Raw genomic sequence first — 24639 nt, 5'->3', positions numbered from 1 at the left:
GTTCCACTATGTTCATAGCAGCCTTATTTATAATATCCAGACCTGGAAAGAACCCAGACGTCCCTCAGCAGAGGAATGGATACAGAAAATGTGGTATATTTACAATGGAATACTACTCAGCTATTAAAAACAATGAATTCATGAAATTCTTAGGCAAATGGATGAAACTAGAAAATATCATCCTGAGTGTGGTAAACTGTTCACAAAAGAACATACATGGTATGCACTCACTGATAAGTGAATATTAGCCCAAAAGCTTGGAATACCCAAAATACAATTCACAGACTACATGAAGCTCAAGAAGAAGGAAGACCAAAGACAATGGGTTTCTTTCCACAAGCTAACTGAGGTCAGCATGGCCAAGAACAGCATCCATACTACTCATTGAACATAAAGAATCTCAGCTGCTGCCTTCATGGAGTTGTCTGCTCTCTATTCTAATGTCTTCGGTGTGGGAGGGGACTTCATAAGCTGCCAAAAGAGCCATGTAAACATGAAACCAACCACAAAACCTTTGACCTGCAGTCTCTCTAGTCTGCAAGATATGGTAAGACAGCAGTATGAGAGTAACCAACCAATGTCTGATTTAAGTGTAAACCATTCACTATCTTTTTTTTTTTTTTTTGGATTTGTTTTTTTTTTTTTTGTTTTTTTTTGAGACAGGGTTTCTCTGTGTAGCCCTGGCTGTCCTGGAACTCACTCTGTAGACCAGGCTGGCCTCGAACTCAGAAATCTGCCTGCTTCTGCCTCCCAGAGTGCTGGGATTACAGGCGTGCGCCACCACCGCCCAGCTTACTGTCATTATTTTAAAAATTATAAATATGATATTCTATTGACAAAGGAAAATCTTACAGTTCTTACCCAATGCGGAAATCAGTTAGAAATTAAGCTTTTTCTTCCTTTTTTGCTTTCACGTCCTTTACAGGTGGAGCCACCCTCTCAATGCTTCCCATTACCACATAATTATATTTGTGAATGGCATACATATTAAGAAAGATTGTGAGCAATTGTAAGCTAACCCCTGAAATTAAAACACAAACAATATTCAGAGTGTAACTATATCATATTAAACAAAAGATTTAGAGTGAAAAATGCATTTATCCAAAGAAAAGATAAAGTTTACTTCTGAATGGGCTAATTCTCCATGTACAAAACAAAATTAATTGTGCAATCCTATGTCAAACTATGTATTTTAAAATGCTTACAAAATATTTCATATTTATCAGCCTCTGAAAAATTAACGTGTAATGAATTCATGAACTATGTTAATTTGTAAGTACATAAATAAATTATATTTTAAAAATTTAACTGTCAATAGGAGCTGAAATTTGCTTAAAGCTTTGCATAGCTTAATTGTTTGAAATATTGATCACTTTCCACACATAAACATAGCATAATTGTTTTACAGATTTTTGATTCAAATTTATGAAAATTAGAACTATCACATAAAAATAATTAAACTTCACAAGCAAAACATCACGTTAGAGGCAAAATATAACAAAATAATACAAGTTATCTAATACAGCCACTTCAAAAGATAAGAAAAATTAACAAGTCTTTTCCATTTTTGGACTATGGCATCTGTTTTAAGGGATAGTATCTCAAAGACATAGTTACCTGTGATAGAGAAGGAATATTTCCATGAAAATTATAATTAGTAAATGACTATAATGTACATTTGGAGGCACAAAATTTGGGAGAAGAAAGAGAAATTATGAAAAATAAACCTGGTAGCGCTTCGAAGAAGAGTGAGATGCTAGTAAAAAATGTATCTGACATCAGTGGAAAATATCCAGACAATGCACTAAATTTTTCTATGTTTAATGACTAAAGAAATAAGGAACTAACATCCAGGATGGGAGAACTTAATGACAGTGACATGGAGTACATTTTGACAGCAAGTGGGAGCAACAGGTGGAAAACCATATTTTCACTCAAGAGGAATCTGTGAGAGAACAGAGCATTCTGTTGTAGTCTTACAAAGACTGACCTGGAATAGTTGCATAGAACAAAGAATGTAAAGAAACACCAAAAGATGTGCTTAATATTGAGAGGGCAATACTCAAAGAACCAAAACAGTAATGATATGCATTGGGCAGCACTGGCTGGTTTTATTTAGAATTTCTTTGGAACAAAAGGCAATAGAACTGAAAAACGTGCTAAGTTTAGGTTTTGGTCAGGAAAGAGCAAAACCACGTTTGGAAGAACAAAACATACTTGTGGCCCAGTAAGCACTCACTATTGAGATTAGTGTGACTAAACAAGAGTGGACAGTTCAGAACAATGAGCAAAGGCCTACAGGACATCCTAGAACTCTTTAAGGATACTCTTGGCACCAGAAATGGACTTGCTGGTCAGAGAAACGTTGTCTCCTTGCTGCCAAGTGCATACCACTCCAGTAGCCATGGCTCAGATTTGAAGATCATGATTCCTGTTCACAGCAGATCTTACTAAGTGGTCCTAGTTGTCTAGAAAGCAAAACGTAAGTATTGTGGGAGTCCTGACAGCTACAACAAAATTCTCACAGGAAAGTCATGGAGACCAGACTGACATGTGCTATAAGACTGGAGCCTACACAGAATAGGTTTCATTGGAGCACACCAAGTTGAGCTTTAGAAGTGACCCTGGAGAGTAGACAGTAGATTCCTAGAGCATCCAGAAATATTCAATGGCATCAGATAAAGTTATAGTGTGCAAACGCAGAAAACATGTGGATTTCCCAGGGCAACATCTGGCCGAGGATCTACAGCTCTCTGCAATGTTTATGGGACTTTCGGTTTAGAACTTTGATATTCTGCATTTGCCAAGCTGGATTCCAGTCTTGCTTGTAGCTTCAGCCCTCATCTCCACCTCCGGTTATCTCTCTCTGGGCTAAGGATGTTTATTGTGTGCTTGTTATCCTCCTAATCTGTAGTGATTTAACTTTTTAAAACCACAGCTCATACGTTAATGTGCTTTCCATGTGACTCAGGTAAACCTGTAGATTTAAACTTTGCAAAGATGCTGCGGGATCCTTGACACTATTAGGATGAGGTTGTTATATTTTACATTAGGAAAGGGTCATAGATCTTGGAGCTTAGGGACAGATTGCTGCTACCGATTGGATATTCATTGTTAGTCTGACCCCATTGCATTAACATCATGGTGAGGACCATTCTCAGGCTTAGAGTACAGGGAGAAACTCATAGAGAACACTACAGATAAGGATTTTACAACTCAGTGACCTTGATAACTTCCCATGCTAGCATTGAGTCTAAGCTCTGGATTTTCTAGATTTGTGTCCCACAGTCTGATAGCTCTCAGACAGATAGGTCCCAGACGTTATGTCAAGGACTATGTTCTGGTACAGTAAAAAGGCTCTTTCAGAATTGTAATCCTATTTAGAATTTGAAACTCCCAGACTATGAACTATATAAACTTCGTTATAAAATACTGAGATTCACTATTTTTAGAACTGAAAATGGAATACTAACGTACATAGTATCTTACTGGTTTGTCAATGTTGTAAAAAAGACAATGTTTTCTTCTTTGGGGAACAGAAAGTATCTGCTGTGAAATGTCATATGGTCATTGTCTATTCATCAGTCGGTTAGATGGTGGCCCATTCTTTGTGACATTTCTCGATGGTGGCCAAGAACTCCTATAGCTTTTCTTTACTATTTCATATTCTCTTTGTTTTGTGTTTCCTTGACTAGATAATTTGAAAGGCTGTGCCTTCCGACTTACCAGCTCTTTTTTGTGCACGTGTGAGCAGCCACTGAAGTTAGAATTTACCCCTCAGCTCCTGGGCTTTAGCTTTGGATTTCTGATTTGTTCTTATTGTTCTGATATTTTTTTATTTCTGCTGAATTTAAGTTCTTTTCCATATGCTGTTTTCTGCTTGCGTTCTCTTGCTCATGTCTATACTGTAGACATATCCTAGTGGAGTATACCCCACAGTGCATGTAGCACTAACGGCACACATTAACACAAACATGCACGCATAGAACATTACTTTCTTGTTCAACATGCTGCTATCAATTAAATTAAAACACATTTACTATTCATGTCTTTTATGTACAAATTTTTTTAAATTTAAGCACTAATCCTGTTTGGGGTCCATCATTCTTGAACTTTTAAGTAAAACATCTGAATTAGCATGATTTTCTTCTTCTTTGTACTTTCTTAGTAGATAAGTTCTCAGTGTTGATCCTAGTAATCTGATCCAATTTTTTTTCATAAAATGCTCATGTTTGTTTACATTTTATTTAAAGGAAACATTAAGTAATACATCTCCACCATATCTGGACATCACTTCTCTCATACTTTTGAGAGATTTTTTTCAGTAAGTAAAAATGGCATGCTACATGTCTTGTCTTACCACAAACGGGGAACTTTCAAGTTTAGTCTTCAGAGAGATAATAGTGTTTTGACAATATTATTTACAACGTGTCTTAGTTTGGATTTTGTTGCTATGAAAAGACACCCTGACCACAGCAAGTCTTAATGCAGAAAAATCTTTTCACTGGGGTTGTTGTATTTTCAGAGGTTTAGTCCATAATACTCACGATAGAGTTATTGTATCAAGCAGGCAGGGATGGTGGTAGAGATGGAGCTGAGCATTGTACATCTGGATCCATAGGCAGAAGAAGGGGACTCTGTGCCCTACAGGGATAACTTGAGCATAGAAGAAGTCAAAAGCCTGCCTTCACAGTGACAAACTTCCTCCAGCAAGGCCACATCTACTCCAACAAAGCCATACCTCCTAATAGAGTCACTTCCTCTGGGCCAAGCTTTCAAACACATGAGTCTATAGGATCCATACCACTACATTCTATTCCCTGGTCCCCAGAGGCTTATAACTGCATTGTAATTAAAGATGAATTTAGTCCAAATTCATAAATCCCCATAGTCTATCACACTCTTAGCACTGTTAAACATCCCTAGTTCAAAGTCTCTTCAGATTAATGCCATTTCTTTAACAAGTTATTCTCTGTATGACATTACATGACAATCAAATGGCAGATGACATACTTCCACCATGGCACAGGATAAACAGTACATTACTGTTCCAAAAGGTAGGAAAAGGAGCATGGTCAGGAAAAACTTGACCACATCAAGACAAAAAAAAAAAAAAATTGGCTGGGAAAACTCCAAACTCTGCATCTCTGTGTGTGATGTCAAAGTAATCTTCAAATCTCCATCCCCTTTCACCTTTGTTGATTGTAACATACATCTTTCTGATGGGTTGTTTTCAGTCCCCATTAGCAGATCTCCTTGACAGGTATCCAATCGATACAGTATCTCCCAAATTTTGGGGTCTCTAATACAATCCAAGCTTCACCTTCATAGCTTCACACAATGGCCTCTCTGAGACTATATGCAGGGAAACACTGACATATTTCTGATGTTAGCAGGTTTCCTTAGTGATAGAAGATGGTTATGTAGACTCTTTCTTCTAGCCTTGATTCTAAAGTCAGAACCACATGTCCAAAGCTGTCAAGTTCTTCTGTTTGTTGGGGCTGGAACATAGACCGTCCATTGAATCTTTATGAGTTTTCTCTTTTTGATCATTTCCTTCATAACCTATGTTCCATCTGTAGCTCAGGTTGGCCTGACCTCAGAAATCTGTCTCCTGAGTGCTGGGATTCAAGCTATGGACTATGCCTGGACCTAAATAGTTTTGTAATTCCTTTTTACAAGATGGAAGTTTACATGAGTGGCATCCTGCCCTGATGTTGCTAAATATCTTTAATATGTTTATCTGCTTGAACATGGTATTTGGCTCCATTGTACTTCTTGGTGCCTGTACTGGCTAGTTTTGTGTGTCAACTTGACACAAGCTGGAGTTATCACAGAGAAAGGAGCTTCAGTTGGGGGAAGTGCTTCCATGAGATCCAGCTGTGGGGTATTTTCTTAATTAATGATCAAGACGGGAGGGCCCCTTGTGGGTAGTACCATTTCTAGGCTGGTAGTCTTGGGTTCTATAAGGAAGCAAGCTGAGCAAGTCAGGGGAAGCAAGTCAGTAAGAAACATCCCTCCATGACCTCTGCATCAGCTCCTGTATCCTGACCTGTTTGAGTTCCAGTCCTGACTTCCTTTGGTGATGAATAGCAGTATGGATGTGTAACCTAAATAAACCCTTTCCTCCACAACGTGCTTCTTGGTCATGATTTTTGTGCAGGAATAAAAACCCTGACTAAGACAGTGCCCATTTTCTCCTTGAACCATATGCTTTGTATTTTTCCTTGCTCCTTTTCATCAAAATGTTCTTCATAAGAGTGAACCACAGGACAGTCTACCCTAGGCTGTTTTGAGATTTCATTTGCCAGTGCAATCAGTCCAAACCTTTTCACTTTAGCCTCAGTCAGACTCCAGACAAGAACAAATAAAGGCCACACTCTTTACCAAAATATCACAAGAATGATCTCTAAGCAACAGACTAAATTTCTTCTCCTCTGAAACCTCTAGATCCCAGTATCCACAGCTGAAATTACCCTCAGCACCACTGTTTTCTATGCTTCTACGAGTATGGCCTATTACCAGTATTTAAATAATTCCACTGTTTTTCTAACCCAAAGTACCAAATATATATTCCCTCAAACAAAAGCATGATCAGATCTATCACAACAATACTCTAGTCCTTGGTACCAGCTTTTATCTTAGGGTTTTATTGCTGTGAAGAGAAACCATGAACACTGAAACTCTAATAAAAGAAAACATTTAACTAGGTTCTCTCACAATATCAGCGGTTTAGTCCATTATTGTGATGGCAGAAAGCATGGTGGCATGTAGGCAGACATGGTGATGGAAAAAGAACTAAGAGTTCTACATCTTGATCTGCAGGAAATGGAAGACTATGTACCACACTGGTCATAGCTGCTTGAGTACAAGAGACATCAATACCGCCTTTACAGTAACATATGATAGGTACACATCTACTCCAACAATGCCACATCTCCTAATAATGTCACTCCCTATGGGCCAAACATTCAAACACATGAGTCTAGGGTAGATGCCTATTTAAACCACCACAAAACTATGATATTTTTTATTAAAATTTAGCTAATATTTAATACTATATGTGTGAAAAAACTCACAAGGAAAAAAACATTTGGCTCTGTAAATACATAGGAAAAATTAATTAACAAACTGAAATTACACTAATTATTACCCTTTCTTAAAATATAACTCAGAACTTTACAGTGGATTTAAAACAATATACAAAAATCATTTGGAATGTAAGCAAAGAATATAGAAAATAAAAAAAAATATATACAAGTATTTACATAAATTCTGTATACAAGTTTGTAAAATATAGTCATATATTCCTTTAATTATCAAAGTATTTATTTATAGTTAACTATTACTTTGGTACAAACTATTGAAAGTTCTAAGAACAACTTTATTTACATTTATACAATTTGCATCACTTACATAGTCCCATAAATATCTGGACCAGCGTTGACTTATTAAAGACCCAACATCGCCCCTTGCCTCCACATTCATCAATGTCCCAGTAAATACATGACAAAATCTCTGATACTGCCAAAATTATTGGTACAGGAACGGAACCTATAAAATAGTCAATGATTATAGTTCTTCATGAAAAACAGGATTAAAATAATTTATTATTCACATACATACAAACACAGATGATTTTTTAAACACACTATTTAAATTTTTGTAATAGACTTATCAATCAGCTCAATAACCATGGCAGTCAATATCCTGATGCCTGCATGTATACCAATATTAGTAATTTGAAATGATTTTAGAATTCTTTCAACGCTGTTATTTATAATATATCCTAAAGTAGTTCTTGAATATTCACGGAATATTTAGCAGACATACTTAGAACAAAATAACTCAATTACATAATTTTTGTGACTTTCACTGTCTTTAAAGATACGTAACTATGAAAATGTTAATGCTGGAAAAGGACTTCATACTCTTTTCTGATTGCATTCTGTGGTTTTTTTGTCTCTATTGAATTATTTGCTTATCCCTAGGGAATATATTCCAAGATTCTCCAGTAGGTGTGGAAATTTGTATATGGCACCAAACTATATACAAATACACAGTTATGCACACATACACGCACACACATACACGGGAACATGCATACATACACACACACACACACACACACACATACACACACACCTTTTTGGTTCAAAGTATTGCTATCAATTAAATGAAAACAGATTTTCTATTCATGTCTTTTAGTTCATCTTAAAAGCTAGTGATTTCATCAATCTTATATCATTCTTAGTTTTGATTGATTCATCCTCTATTTCTCCTCCCTTCATCTCATGCCCTTCTGCTTTAAACCACAGCACCCAGTATTTCCATTTATGGTTTCATAACACATGAGTTTTAATCATTCTCATTTATACACTTTTACTCACGCTGCAAGACCACTGTTGCCCATGTAACTCATTCATGAAGACTTCATTTTCTCTATGGCTTCCCTGGCCCTTCTTTGCTGCTCTATTATTTCACTCCCTTCCCGAACCCTTCTCTTCCCTACATTCTCCCTCTCTACTTCCATCTCACCTATATTCTTCCAACCATCCTCCCCAAATGCTCCCTATCAAGCAATGGGCCATCTCTAGTTTTCTGTATTTCAGATTAAACCTACAAGTGATCAGAAGCTAGAATCCACATATGAAAATGAACATTCAGAATTATGTCTTTTGACATGGATGACACCACTCAATATAATTTCTTTCTGTTAAACACATTTGCCTGCAAGTTTCTTAATGTCTTTTATTTAACTGGATGGCTTTTAATTTACCTAAATTTTCTCTGCATGTGATTGGCTACTAAATATTTAAGAGCAATCTCATATTTGTTGTTGTATCACTTTTCATTTTTATTTATTCTGAAGTATAAAAATAGATGCAAATTTACATATGAATCATGAACAATTTGGTACATTGAATATATCTGAAAACACATACCAGAAAATCTCCAAATTGTATAGGTCACACCCAGGCCCAGTGAATTGAAGTTGGCAGGTACACTTCTGAAAGCAAATAGCAATGATATTACCTGTGAGTGAGACATGCTAGGCTTATGGTTTTAAATGTATATATTATACCTAATTTATACACAAATATTTAGCTGGTTGACAAAAGTTCGGTTTTGAGTGTATATCTTTCCACGTACCCATTATTTAACATGACAACTAAAAACTCAACCCTTTAATTCTTTCCATGGGAAAGAACTTTATGGGTCAAATCTTCCTGAGCCACCTTCTCCTGAAACAACTCAGCTCTGTCTAGCTCTCCTGTTTAATTTCCTGCCTCTGCCTGGTGTGGTGTTGCTTAGAGTCCATTTCAGCATTGTTAAATCTGCTCTGCATTTTCCTAGTTTGCTGCTTCTGGTGGATTGTACACTCCATAAATTGCATCGGTAAGTCTACACTTAACATTCTGGTCTTTGATTAAGTTCTAACTAAATGGCACTTTGAATGAAGGAGAGAGCTTAACTCCACTCTTTACCTTCAGGCTTCTTCCCATGGTTACTTGGGGTGAGTGAGTTCCACAGAAGTTGTCTTCCTTTCAAGGGTTCCTCTCTCACTCTCATTCCCTGCAGAGCATGGTGGCTGCACACCACACTATGGAATAGCATTCCTTACATCCAACATGCATTGGGTTGGAACTTTATTCAATTTTATTTACTTGAAACGTCCTAATTTCTGTCTTTCCCATATTTAATGTGGTAACCTTATTATATTGACAACTCCAAATTAAAATAAATGAAAAATAACTTTACATCATTTAAAAGAGGAGATACCCCCCCGCTGATGCAAACAAGTCTAATTGAGCAAGCCACAACCAGAAAGCCATCATTAATGGTAGAAGAGGCTTGTTGGAAAGAATGTAAGTTCAGCATGAACAGAAGAAATGGGGGAAAAATCCTACAAACTATTATGTACACTTATGAATAAAAATATTGAATAATAAAAGGAAGATGCCTGAATTTCTTTTTTCAACAATAACATGTTATAATTTTTAATTTATTTAAATGTATCCTGTTTTACCAGTGCCAACTCTGCAAATCCTTCCTCCATAGCCCCCTCCCCTTCTCCTAAGAGGAAGCCCACTTTATTACCAACCCACTCTGGAATATTCAGTTGCAGTAGGCTTAAATGCCTGCATTCCCACTAAGTGGTCAGTTAGGGGAAGGTGATCCAATGGCAGGAAACTGAGTCAGAGACAGCTTCTGCTCTAACTGTTAGGGACACACCTGAAGACCAAGCTGCGCATCTGATACAGATGTGAGGGTGGCCTAGGTCCAGCTCTTGCATGATCTTTGGGTAAGTGATTCAGTCTTTCAGAGCTTCCATGGGCCCAAGTTAGCCAACTCTTTCGGTCTTCTCGTGGTGTTCTTGGTCTGTCCAGCTTGATCACTTCTAACTCCCACTCTCACCCATTATTTCTTATCATGAATTTTTGGACAAGTAAAATGATGCAGAGCTGTATTTTAATTCAGTACCATGTAATGTCCCTTCACTATTTACTTCCCTGTATTAACACTTTAAACAGCATAGAAAATGCCTCATTTTATAGCATTCATCATTACCATTCCCGATTAATACTTCATAATTCGTGCATTTGTGTTTCATAATTTTAAATATAAAATGAATGCATACTTAAAAGAGAAAAACAAGATAAAGCAAATGTAGTTACAGAAACCTTCGTGCGTATACCCCTGGCGTCCTTTACTGACATTTATCTCCTGCTTCTTTCTCTCTTCTACCCTTCACCAAATCTATTAAAGAGTGCCACCTTAATTTCCTATTTATGATTCTGAAATTTATGCAAATTCACACAATTAAAATCACATGTCTCTGAATTAGCCCACTCTTTATACACTGCAAACTAGGTTCATTGGTGTGTGGTTAACAATATATTCCTATTTAAGTTTTCTTCCTTTTTAAATTTTCTTTCATTTTTCTTTAAAAAATTATTATTTGTATAGTGACCATGTCACAATAGGTAGCCAGGCTGGCCTAAAAACCATTATGGTTGCTTTAGAACACACAAATATCCGGTTTCTGCCTCTCAAGTATTTGTTTATAGGGATACATTACCATACCTTGTAGATGCCTGCCTTTTTATTATATATGCCATTTGTAAAAATTAAAGGCTTCTGGGTATACAGTGTACTTACTTTCTGTTCTATGCCAGCTTACTCTATCTGTATTCTTTTATATCCTCTAAGAATTTTTATCTAAGTTCATGACTTAAATAATGAATTCCATACATGAGATGGAGTCAATGCTTGCCTTTAGTTGAGAATTTTGGGTATTTTTGTTATTACTTTTAAAAACACAGAAATATTGTAAGCAGATATTTTTATTATTTAATCCCAGGTATGGGGCTATGGAGCTGCTTCACAGCAGCTATGATTTGAGTTGTGCTCCAGTAGGGCCTCGATTTTGCCAGCTGCAGGTAGTTTCTGATATTGAGTGATGTTTGAAATTCTGGAGACATTAATTTAGAGAGTATATAAATGCTAGGGCCCCAAGAGGTTAGTAGGTTGGTGGTTGGTGGTTGGTGGTTGGTGGTGATTGGTTGTTGTTGTTTGCTGATGGTTGTAGTTTGTTAAGAAACCATGCTCAAAGAAGAACTAAGCAGAAAAAAAAAATATCCTGTTGGCTAAGATCAAACTCTCCCCTAGTAACTCAATCAGCAGGAAGTAGTCAACAATTACATTGCCGCCACTCTCCTCTGACCATTTTGTTCTCTCCTATCTGGTGTCATGGGATTGAAACAGTGGAATAAAAAAAAATGGAGAAGAATGAAAGAACCCCACAAAATAGGAAAAGACAGCCATACTTGATGCTCCAAATTCATGTTAATCACTCAAACTAATAGTCTGCCATTCCATTAATTTTTCACCGAATGGTATAATTTCTGTCTTCCTTATGGTCAAATAATCCTCCATTGTGTGAACTGTATCTTGGTTATCCATTTTGGGGTGTTGTAAACATTGCTTTAGTGAACATGTTGTGCAGGTTCTGTCACTATTTTGTGCTGTGGTTCCTCAGATATGTACCCTGCTGTAGTAACTCTCTTTATAATCTACTTTAGGACCATCCACATTGGTTTCTCCAGGACGTGGTCTTGCTATGTAGCCCAGGATGGGCTTTGACTTGTGACAATCCTGTCTGAACTTTGAAGGTTATGGGAAGATAGTAATTCATGTTCACAGTATAACGCCATCTGTAAATCATTATTTTTTTGTTTATACCCCTTTTATTTGTTTTTCATGTTTTGGAATTGTGGCTGTGATTGCAAGCCTTACATTAAAGAATAACAGTGAGAGTAGATACTCTTGTTTCATTCTTAGTTGTAAAGAGAAGTATGCAATTACTTCAATCAGCTTAGTGTTGGCTATTGGATTATAATATATAACAGCCTATTCTATCTCTAGTTTCTCCAGGGCTTTTTGCATAAAAGATGTTGAATTTGCCACTACAGTTTTCTTCATCTTTACCTTGTTCTTACACTACGTTTATATATTCATATATACAAAGTCTTCCTTGTATCTTATGAATGAAATTGGCTTGAAATGAACTATTGGTTTTTTTGTTTGTTTCATTTTGTTTTAAGGGAAAATCTCATTAATGCTTATCACTAATCTATCTTGATTCTTTCATATATCCCTGGGTAATTTTTATAGGTAATGTGTTAACTTGAAATTTATCAATTTCTTCTGGATTCTTTCCTTGAATTATGAATAATCACAGTGGCCCCCAGACTGATGCTCTGTCTTTTGGTGTGTGTTGCCTAATATTTACTTTTATATCTCTTACTTAGGAACTTACACTTTCTCATGATTTTACTTTGAATAAAACATCAATATTATCTAGATTTTTAAATCCACGTTTCATTGATCTTTTGTGTCTAAAATTTGTGTCTAACATTTTTTGATAAGTCATTTGGGCCATTTTCAAGCTTCAAAACCAAAAGATTCTTTTCTCTATTGATGTGGAAAATTACACTTACTTGCTCTGTGTGATAATAAAACTTCTGAAATGCTCCTACTTTAAATAACCTTCCATTGTCCTCTACAGAATTCTGAGATTTCATGAAATGTCATGCTTCCAATGCTTGTATGTTCATTTACTGAGCATTTATTTTTCTATAACATTCTGAAATTTCTTACATTAGGGACATCCTAGGCATTTTCCTTGTCTTCTGTAACATCTGTTCCTGAGAGACTCAGTCTTGGCTGCTTATATTTAGTCATTATCCCACAACATTCATATCAAAGTGGGGTCCTGACACTTCGAGGTAGAATCATATGCAGGAAATTCATGAAGTCTGTAAATTCTGAGGTGTTCTTCACATTTCTTCTTGTTTTCCATTGAACAAAGAATCAGTGAATAACCCAGACTGGCTTCAAACTCAGAATGTTCCAGCTTCAATACTCAGTGTTGAAATCCGCAGGCATGACATATTTGCTTGTTGTTCCTTAGAAACGTCATTGTGATGATAGTAGCTGAAATTCCAGAATAGCTTCAATTTGTACAGATGAAATTTGAAATTTGTCTGGTTTACCACATAATTTACAAAAATATAGGTTTGTGGAGGTGTACTATGTTATATTCATTTTATTCAGACATAGTAGCAAGTGTCTTTAGTCAATAACACATTTCACTAACTCACATATGGGTTCTTTCTCATTTCTCTTCTTTGAATTTTATATTTTAATTCATAGAATTATTTTTTTATATGCCCAAATGGGAAGTCTGAATAGGATCATTGATTTCTCCATATTTCATCAAAGTTATAACCCTCACCTTTTTTTTTTGTTTTTGTTTTTTGTTTTGTTTTTGTTTTTTTGTTTTTTTGAGACAGGGTCTCTCTGTGTAGCCCTGGCTGACATGAAACGCTGTAGACCAGGATGGCTTCAAACTCAGAAATCCACCTGCCTCTGCCTCCCAAGTGCTGGGATTAAAGGCAAGTGCCACTACTGCCCAGCCCTCACCCTTTCAACATAGACAAATACTTCTCAAGTTCTATTAAATTATTTCTAAATTCACTATTTCACTCTCACTTTCTGTTTTCTACACTTCCCACTTTTTTCATTATTTAGAGAATACATTATTAGTTTTTGTAATCAAACTCACATAGATAAGACCTTACATATTTAATACAGTGTGTCACCCTTGTACAAATGGAAAACAATTAAGTTCAACATTTCTAGACCAATATGGCTGTTAATTTCTGTGCAATGCCAACTCAACACAGTAAACTAGGATACTTTTTTCCAAAGTTGACAGCACAGCTAAAGTTTCCAAAAATTCAAATTATTTATGTGTGTGTATATATATCAATAATAGCAGTAGGTTATGCATTAATAGCAGCAATGGCTTTTCCAGGTTCTGCAGTCATTTGAACAAAATTGTAGAGACATCTAGCACACTCTATTAAAAAAGAAAGTGAAAAACGAAATTCCAGAAAACAGCACAGTTCTGTTACTCTTATGGTACCTGGAACCATTATATTTTTTTAATATTTTTATTTTCTATAATCTTTGTTTACATTCCAAGGAACCATTATTTTTTAATTACCATCTCAATCATCACCTGGAAAGAAACATTCTGAGCAACATCATTAAAACCAGCTCTGATAAAGCACGGTCACTACTATGTATCATAAAGCAGGCACAAGGTATTTTACATTCACAGAGGTATGATACAGTATTGTCCTACATCTATAATACTAGGGGATACAATTTAAAAGGCATTATTTGGGTTGGAGAGTGCCTTAGTGGTTAAGAGCACTGACTGCTCTTCCAGAGGTCCTGAGTTCAAATCCCAGCAACCACATGGTGGCTCACAACCATCTGTAACCATATGATGGTGTACTCATATACATTAAATAAACAAACTCTTTAAAATAAAATAAAAGGCATTATTTGAGACTTGATTCTACTTTTCCAGCAGAGGGCCCAAAGAATGGTGTGACACTGCTCTGTTAAGAAACACACTCTTAAATTGGATTTCCTTTCACTAGCAGCAGTTCTAAGGATTCATTCTCTCCATGAGTGTGCACTAAAAACCGTTATTAAAAATGAAATATCCTTAAAACAAAACCATATAACCACTGGATTCATATAAAGATATCTTAGTAGAGACAAGCCAGACCTCACCTTACCAACATCTTATCAAATCTGCTGTGTTTAAATGGGGTGATCTCCAAGGAAGGAGATGTCAAAAAGCTTCAAAGCTTTGGACCACAATTAAACACAGCATCATTTTAAACAAAAGCAGATGCTATACGCTGCATATCTGAATATATACAAGGATGCGGACTCCAATAATTTAATCGTCTGCACTTTCCACTTTTAATTTCATTTTCCACACTATATTCAAACTACTTTATCAAGATGTATGCCTGATGCAACCCAAACCATGGAGAAGCAGAGACAGAAGGGTCATATGTTTAAGACCAGCTTGGGTTATACGGGCAGATTCTATCCACAAGAAAACAATACAAAACCAAATACTTCAACTCTAACAATATAGAAGAAAAATAAAACACTCATGTCATCATTTTCCTATCTTTTGTAGAGAAATTCATTATGCATATTGTGTGTTATGACCAAACCCTCACCTGTTGTCCCTCCCCTCCAGTTCCTTCTTATTTCATCTCCTGCTTTATTTCCATCAGAACTATATACTTGCTAGGATATTCCACAGTTTCTGACTCTATGTTCACTCTACAACTGAGAACATGTCAGAAGTAAGCTATTGTTTTTCTCCTGTTGGTTAACCTTCATGGGATAGTTAGGCCCCAGGCATACTTCTCAACCACTTAACAGAATAAATTTAGAACGATGCCTAAACAAGTTTAGGTGTCCTTAGCATATTATGGATCTGCACACGAATGACAAATGTTGGGTCGTTTCATAATAATAAATTGAAACTATAAAAATTACTGAGTTCCTTTGTATATGACATTTATGCTTTCTCGTGGTCCATATGTTAATGTAAAATTACAGTTAAATACTTATAACAATGAGTCAAATTTACACTCACATCGATACTAAAATTTAACATTTTCTTATTTGTGTATTCATCATGCATATTCTATAAGGTAAAAATAATCTAAACTTTCTTTTAAATTTGTGTTGTTAGTGGTGTGTAGATACCTACATTTCTTATATGGACAGCAATACACGCAATTCCAAAACTGTGTACATTTTTAAATTAAAGTGAGACTAACTGTAGCATTTATATGTGTTATACAAAGAAAATAAAAGGAAAATTATATATACACATACATTTTAACAATTTAAATATTTTCTCTTTATATTTCTACTATAAAATTGGCTAAAGCTTTTTTTGCTGCTAAAACCTGAAATATTTGGTATAAATCCTGAAATATTTCTAAACATATCATTCATATGCATTAGTTATTTAATAATTATGAAAAGTATATACTTACTGGAGGATAACCAAGGTGACAGGAATACTACACATATTAGAAAAAACAGTTGCAGAAAAGTAAAAAGCAAAAAACAAAGGAAATGAAAGACATTTGGTATTACATGATCCAGAAATAGCATCAAAAAAATGGCCTTCTCTATCAGCAGTTGTCAATCCTTCTTTAATGCAAGAACAATTATAGTATGTCTATTAATAATGAAAATAAAAACAGTATTTCAGAAAGTGACAGGAGACAATAGTCTTATAAGACTAAATACTAAGTTAATATTCAAACAGACTTCCCAGGGGTGGGTTTGTTTTCGCATTTATAATTTTCTATTTAGTGATTGAAAATATGTCATTTTTTTCTTTCCTTCCCTTTACTCAAAGCCTTCCATGTGTCCATTACTCAAATTTATAGGCTCTCTTTAATTGCTTTATGGATTGTTACACACACACACACACACACACACACACACACACACACATACACACACACACAGAGTGTACTCTATGTGGAGAATTTATATCTCTTTATCTCAGCATTTTATTAATAAAGTTTCACTTCACTACGTAGCCTGGAACTGACAGAGGTCTATCTGCCTCTACTTCTAGTATACTAGAATTAAGGCACTTGCTATCATAGATGGATTAGAATACATCATTTTAATGGATAGTCTCATGCTAAACCTGCCATAAATGCAAAATTGCTGGGAAAATGGGAGGTATTTTACTTGCCAGTGAATTACTTAGTATATAGTTACTTAAGGGTGCATAATTGTAAATAAGGAAGAATTCTATAAATTTTAGACACAGCAGCCACTTATATTAATTCTATTATTTTGGAAATCAGTATAAATTAAGGGCAATTTCAGGTAATGGAATGAATAGAATTAAATTTTATCTGAGATTTGAAATACGGACAATAGCCCAACTATTAAAGATTGTATAATCATGTTAATACTTTGTTTTGGATACAGTCATAAACACAGCTGATTTTTACTGAGCAGAGCAGAAACAGTTTCAGAAATCAAAGTTTTTAAGTAAGTACCAAACAGCAATTGTAATCTTAGCACTGGTGAGGCAGAAACAGGTACCACACACACACACTCACACACACAAACACACACACACACACACACTCACATTTATACATTGGACCTATAGCCCCTTGAGAAATAAATTAGTTACTAAGAGTTTTCAGACAAAAAACAAACAATACAATAACAAATAAATGGACAGATGGATTTATGGCACAATTTTCCCAGACTTTCAAAGGAAAGTTAACACATGCACTGTTCAAATTATTCCACAAAATAGGGACAAAAGAGCATTTGCCTATTCATTTTTTGAGACACGAATTAGCCTGACACCAAGCCCACATAAAGATTTAACAAGAAGTAAATTTACATACCAATTTTTCTTATAAACATAGACATAAAAATACTCAAAAAATTATAAAGCAAATCTAAGAACATATTAAAATGATTGTCTGTTATGATCAACAAGGCTTTATCTTAGAGATGCAGAGATGGGTGGACAAATGATAATCAGGAAATATAATCAATCATAAACAAAATGAAAAAAACACACACATTATCATCTCATTAGAAACTTAAAATCCCTTGAAAAATCTAACACCTTTCATAATTAAAATATCAGAGGATGGAGAAATCTTTCATGCTCATGGATGAGTAGGTTCACTGTGGTCAAAATGTCAATTCTACCAAATGAAATCTATGTCTTCAATGCAATCCCCATCAAATGTCCAACACAGTTAGAATTGCTCCTGTCTAAGCAAAATGCAGGGACCACTCCACCTAGGGATCCAGCCCATCTGCAGACACCAAACCCAGACATTATGGCTGATCCCAAGAAGCAGTTACTGAGAGGAGCCTGGAATAGCAGTCCCCTGAGAGGTTCTGCCAGAGCCTGATCAATACTGATGGGGATGCTCACAGCCAACCACCACACTGAGCAAGGAGACCACAAGGGAAGAATTAGGAGAAGGACTGAAGGAGCTGAAGATGGTTTGCAACCCCATAGGAAGAAGAACAATATCAACTAACAGAAGCCACCCTCTGGAACTCCCAGGGACTAAACTACCAACCAAAGTGTACACATAGAGGGACCCATGGCTCTAGCTGCATATGGAGCAGAGGATTGCCTTATATGGAATCAGTAGGAAGTGAGTCTCTTGGTCCTATGGAGGCTTGATGACCTAGGGTAGGGGGATGCTAGGGCAGAAGTGGGTGGGCATAACGGGGGAGCACTCTCATAGAGGCAAGGGAAAGGTGGAGGGAATGGGAGGTTTGTGGAGGGGAAATTGGGAAGGGGGATAACATTTAAAATGTAAACAAACAAACAAACAACATAATTATCTGGTATGAAACAGGGGCTGGGGCGATCAATAAATTCGGTGCCAAGTACGGGGGCCTGGTTTTGATCACTGGCACACATGTTAAAAGCCTAGCACAGTGGTATGCTTGAAAGCCCACTGCTGCAAATACGTGGTTCCCTGGGGATTTGGGGGCCAGGTATTCTCGTGTACTTGGGAGTGATCCAAGCCTGTGAAAGACTGCCTCACAACTCAAGGTGGACTTATCCTGAAGAGTGACATCAGACATTGTCCTCTAACTAGTATTTCATTTACCTAATCTCTAACTGAATACATTTTTCATTTAGAAGAATCAAATACCACTGTGCGTGCACAGGTGTGCCTCACGTATGCACATACACACACACACACATACACACACATACATACACACACACACACACACACAGACATCCAGGCTTATAAAATTAAAAAAAGGAAAACCTACAAATTTAAACAAGTGGTAGAGTAGGCAATTGTCCTCTAGAACAGAACACAAACAGAAAAGAAGAAGAAATTAGTTGTAGGTAGTATCGGCAGTCCTGAAAGTAAAATATATATCCTGGCACTACCATGAGGTATGTAATGAGAGATTTTAAAATATTCAATTCAGGTTACGTCACATTTCTAGAATGTCAGATATGGTTTTTAAAGGTTTACATATATGCTAAGTGCTGGTGCACCATCAAATAACTGGGGACTTGGGGTATGTAGTTCAGTGGTAGAGCCCTGGTTTCAAGCCTCCCATTCATCATATCTATATCTGAGTTACTGTAGAGCAAGGCCCATACCTAAACATCTTTAAAGCAATATACAGCAAACCAGTAGCCAACATCAAACTAAACGGAGAGAAACTTGAAGCAATCCCACTAAAATCAGGGACTAGACAAGGCTGTCCTCTCTCTCCATATCTTTTCAATATAGTACTTGAAGTTCTAGCTAGAGCAATTAGACAACATAAGGAGGTCAAGGGGATACAAATTGGAAAGGAAGAAGTGAAATTATCTCTATTTGCAGATGACATGATAGTCTACTTAAGTGACCTGAAAACCTCCACCAGAGAACTCCTAAAGCTGAAAAACAACTTCAGCAAAGTGGCTGGTTATAAAATCAACTCAAGCAGTTCAGTTGCCTTCCTATACTCAAAGGATAAGCAGGCTGAGAAAGAAGTTAGGGAAATGACACCCTTCAAAATAGCCACAAAAAATATAAAGTATCTTGGTGTGACTCTAACCAAATGAGTGAAGATCTATATGACATGAACTTCAGGTCTCTGAAGAAGGAAATCGAAGAAGACCTCATAAAATGGAAAAATCTGCCATGCTCGTGGATCGGCAGGATTAATATAGTTAAAATGGCCATCTTGCCAAAAGCAATCTACAGATTCAATGCAATCCCCATCAAAATCCTAACTCAGTTCTTCACAGAATTAGAAAAAGCAATTCTCAAATTCATCTGGAATAACAAAAAACCCAGGATAGCTAAAACTATTCACAACAACAAAAGAAATTCTGGGGGAATCAGTATCCCTGACTTCAAGCAATACTACAGAGCAATAGTGTTAAAAACTGCATGGTATTGGTATAGTGACAGACAAGTGGACCAATGGAATAGAATTGAAGATCCAGAAATGAACCCACAAACCTATGGTCACTTGATCTTTGACAAAGGAGCCAAAAACATCCAGTGGAAAAAAGATAGCCTTTTCAACAAATGGTGCTGGTTCAATTGGAGGTCAGCATGCAGAAGAATGCATATTGATCCATTCTTATCTTCATGTAATAAACTTCACTCCAAGTGGATCAAGGACCTCTATGTAAAACCAGAGACACTGAAACTAATAGAAAAGAAACTGAGGAAGACCCTAGAGGACATGGGCACAGGGGAAAAGTTCCTGAACAGATCACCAATAGCTTATGCTCTAAGATCAAGAATTGACAAATGGGACATCATAAAATTACAAAGTTTCTGTAAGGCAAAGGACACTGTTAAAGGGACAAAACGGCAACCATCAAATTGGGAAAGGATATTCACCAACTCTACATCTGATAGAGGGCTAATATCCAATATATACAAAGAACTCAAGAAGTTAGACCCCAGGGAACCAAATAACCCTATTAAAAAATGGGGTACAGATCTAAACAAAGAATTTTCACTTGAAGAAATTCGGATAGCGGAGAGGCATCTTAAGAAGTGCTCAACATCATTAGTCATTAGGGAAATGCAAATCAAAACAACCCTGAGATTTCACCTTACACCAGTCAGAATGGCTAAGGTCAAAAACTCAGGAGACAGCAGGTGTTGGCGAGGATGTGGAGAAAGAGGAACACTACTCCACTGCTGGTGGGGCTGTAAGATGATACAACCACTGTGGAAATCAGTCTGGAGGTTCCTCAGAAAACTGGACATGACACTGCCAGAGGACGCTGCTATACTTCTCCTGGGCATATACCCAAAGGATTCCCCAGCATGCAGTAAAGACACATGCTCCATTATGTTCATAGCAGCCTTATTTATAATAGCCAGAAGCTGGAAAGAACCCAGATGCCCCTCAAAGGAGGAATGGATACAGAAAATGTGGTATATTTACACAATAGAATACTACTCAGCAATTAGAAACAATGAATTCACAAAATCTTTAGGCAAATGGTTTGATCTGGAAAATATCATCCTAAGTGAGGTAACCCAGTCACAAAAGAATACACATGGAATGCAATCTCTGATAAGTGGATATAAATTAGCCCAGAAGCCCTGAATACCCAAGGCACAAATCGCATAACAAATGACTCCCATGAAGAAGTATGGAGAGGGTCCTGATCCTGGAAAGGATTGATCTAGCACTGGAGGGGAATATAAGGACAGAGAAAAAGGAGGGAGGTGATTGGAGAAGGGATGGAGAAAAGAAGCTTTATGGGACATATGGGGAGGGGGGATCCGGGAAAGGGGAAATCATATGGAATGTAAACAAAGAATATAGAAAATAAAAATATTAAAAAAAAAGAAAATCTACCTTTTCTTCTTCAATTTGTTTAGCAGCATAACAGCCTGCGAAGCAGGGAGAGAAATATTCTTTTTCATCTCTTCCACATACAGAAGAATAGACAGAAGTTGTGCAACCACATTTCTCATTGCATGGAGCTGTGAGGCTTCCAATTCTACCTAAGCTGTGAAGTGAAGTTGAGATTAAATACAATTATAATTCCATCATTAAAATTGTTAATGTATACATCAAAGTATTCACAAGATCCATATGTATGCTTATTGAAATAATTCTCTCATAGATTTATTTAGGTATAAAAACATAACAAAATGCACATTTATGAATGTACCACTAGATAGTTCTAAGATGACTTAGGTTTTGTTTTTGTTTGTTGTTGTTGTCATTGTTTTGGATTTTTTTTTTTTTTGAGACAGGGTTTCTCTGTATAGTCCTGGAGCTCACTCTGTAGACCAGGCTGGCCACAAAATCAGAAATCTTCCTGCCTCTGCCTCCCAGGGTGCTGGGATTACAGGCATACACCACCACAGCCCTGCAATGACTTAGTTTTTAAGAGCAATTCCTGTCCTTTTAGAGGAGCAAAATTCCATTCTCAACTCCAGGTATTCTCTAATTCCAGGGAGTCTGATGCCCTCTTATGGTCTCTCCAGGCATCAGGATTGCATATGTCCCATAAGCCTACACTCAGGTGAAAACTCAAGCTCGTAAACTAAAAATAAATAAATCTTAGCCTCAGTGGGAGAGTCTGTGCCTAATCTGGCAGAGACTTTGACACTAGGGTGGAGTGATATCTGAGGTGTCCCCAATCTCTCAGAAGACAAGGGGAACAGGATGTCGGGAGGTTATCTGTGAAAGGCAGACTTGGAAGGGGTTAGCATTTGGGATGCCAATAATAAATATTTTAAAATGTATAACTTGAATTATTTTTATGCTATAATAAAATTTTCCACCAGAGTCTTTTTAACAGATAAAATCGTAACTCTGAAAATAGGCTGATAACATAGATTTACTTTATCACTTTAATACTTACTTACACATTATTTCTTATGAGTAGTGTCTTCCTTGGTCATCTGCTGGGATTTTATAAAAGGTAATCATATGATACTCATATTTCCTTTGCTTCCTTTGAACTAATGATATTTGTTTGCTCTTACATAGAAATATGTTTTCATGGTTCTTGTGCATTAAACATAGAATATTTAAAATGTTTGAAAGTCTCTAATGTAACAACTTTAGAATTAGTGTGTGTGTGTGTGTGTGTGTGTGTGTGTGTGCTTTTCTCAAATGTGCTATGTATACCCTGTGAGTTCAGCACCCACAGAAGCAAAGGAAAGTCATTGGATCTGTTTGGATGAGAGGTAATACAGCTATGATCCTCCATGTGGGTCTTGTGTACCAAACCTGGTGCTCTGGAAGAACAGGTGCTCTTAAACACTGATCCACTTCTCCAGCAGTCTTATTTTTTGTTTAAACTTTTCACAAAACTATCAGTTTTTCAAGATTTTTTGTTGTTGTTGTTGTTAAGAGCAGAAAGGCACTTCTCATCACAGATCACCAGGAAAACCAGAAATTTTTCTCTCTCTGTAATTTGTGCTTTCATCCAGAAATATGCAAATTGGAAGCTATTTCTAACCTGATGATCTGCATTTTCTCTAAGAGCAGGCCATATTAAGCATTCTCATCCGGGACTGAAGGTAATCTAAATGGTCCTTACATTACCTGCACAAGCATCAGCTCCCCAACGCTTGTACAACCAGGACCAGAAGTGACTAGAAACCAATATAATCTCAGAGACTATATGTATGATCATGATTACACTATATCCTTCCTTATTTCTTAAACTAGTATGGGTAGCCTATCTCTATAACCCATATTCTGAGAATAAGTGACAGGAATCCTGAGTTGAGTTTCAATATAATTATGTTTCTTGGTGCACAGGGAATTGTATTACTCCAGGAAACCTCTCCATAAATTATATAGTGTTTGAATTTGATGACATTAAAGTGCTTGGACTCCCTGAAGATTGACCAATGTTGATGAAGTCAGTTTGAACCAAATTTTCATTCTCACCTCTTAGCAGTTTATTTTTATCCCTACTGTGACACCTATAAGGGCTCCCTCAATTGGTCCAAATCATGGAGCACAGAGCCCTTAGATAATGTAGGAAAAGTTTTCTTTAAATGGATATCAGGCTTTCAGGATACTTGAGCCTCTCACAGAAAAGGGTTCTTGACCCTTGGAAGAGTGGTGCTCTTCTCTTCCAAGGGTAAAGAGTTAAGATCCAGAAAATAAAAGAGCAGTCAGAGCTATAGTGAATATGAAGACAGCTCAGGAAAAGAGAAACAGTACTGTCAACTGTTCTGCATATAGATAGATAGATAGAAAGATGGATGAGAGAGAGATAGAGAGAGAAACAGACAGACAGACAGACAGACAGACAGAAAGTTTGCAATACACATCTTGGCAAAACAGGTAGAATGGAATCCAGAGCTGGTAAGCTTCTAGGCCAGCCACACAGGTTTGGGGCCCACCTTCCTCATGATCTGACCAGAATTCAGATGTCTCCTGTTGCCTGCCTCCCGCTAGGCCTTTCTGTCAGAGCCCAGAAGTTCAGAGCAGCAACACCTGAGTTCCAACCAATGGCAGGTGAGGCCCAAGAACCTGCAACATAAGCTTATTTCTTTGATTTTGTTTGTTTGTTATTTTTCCCTCAAAGCAGGAATAATTCAATACCATCAATATCAAAAGTCTCTTATGAGAACTGTCACCCCATACCAGGAGGAAAAACTCTTTATCAGTGTCTTTGTGACAGAAAATTATCAAAAGAGC

General features: G+C 36.6%; 1 protein-coding gene across 1 annotated transcript in view; it reads right to left on the bottom strand.

Annotated features, from left to right (window-relative positions):
• Window positions 1–884: 884 nt before the first annotated feature.
• LOC127692782 (solute carrier organic anion transporter family member 6C1-like) overlaps window positions 885–24639 on the bottom strand; it is a 60648-nt gene continuing 36893 nt past the window's right edge. The window contains exons 9-13 of the mRNA XM_052193380.1: window positions 21823–21976; window positions 16455–16642; window positions 8946–9010; window positions 7417–7554; window positions 885–1021 (exon numbers count right to left, since the gene is read on the bottom strand). Coding sequence (XP_052049340.1) covers window positions 885–1021; window positions 7417–7554; window positions 8946–9010; window positions 16455–16642; window positions 21823–21976 — 682 coding nt within the window. The remainder of the gene's footprint in view (window positions 1022–7416; window positions 7555–8945; window positions 9011–16454; window positions 16643–21822; window positions 21977–24639) is intronic.

This window comes from Apodemus sylvaticus, chromosome 9 (genome assembly GCF_947179515.1).
Source record: "Apodemus sylvaticus chromosome 9, mApoSyl1.1, whole genome shotgun sequence".
Classification (NCBI taxonomy): Eukaryota; Metazoa; Chordata; class Mammalia; order Rodentia; family Muridae; genus Apodemus; species Apodemus sylvaticus.
The sequence above is the reverse complement of the archived record's forward strand: the minus strand, read 5'-3'. Positions and strand labels throughout refer to the sequence as shown.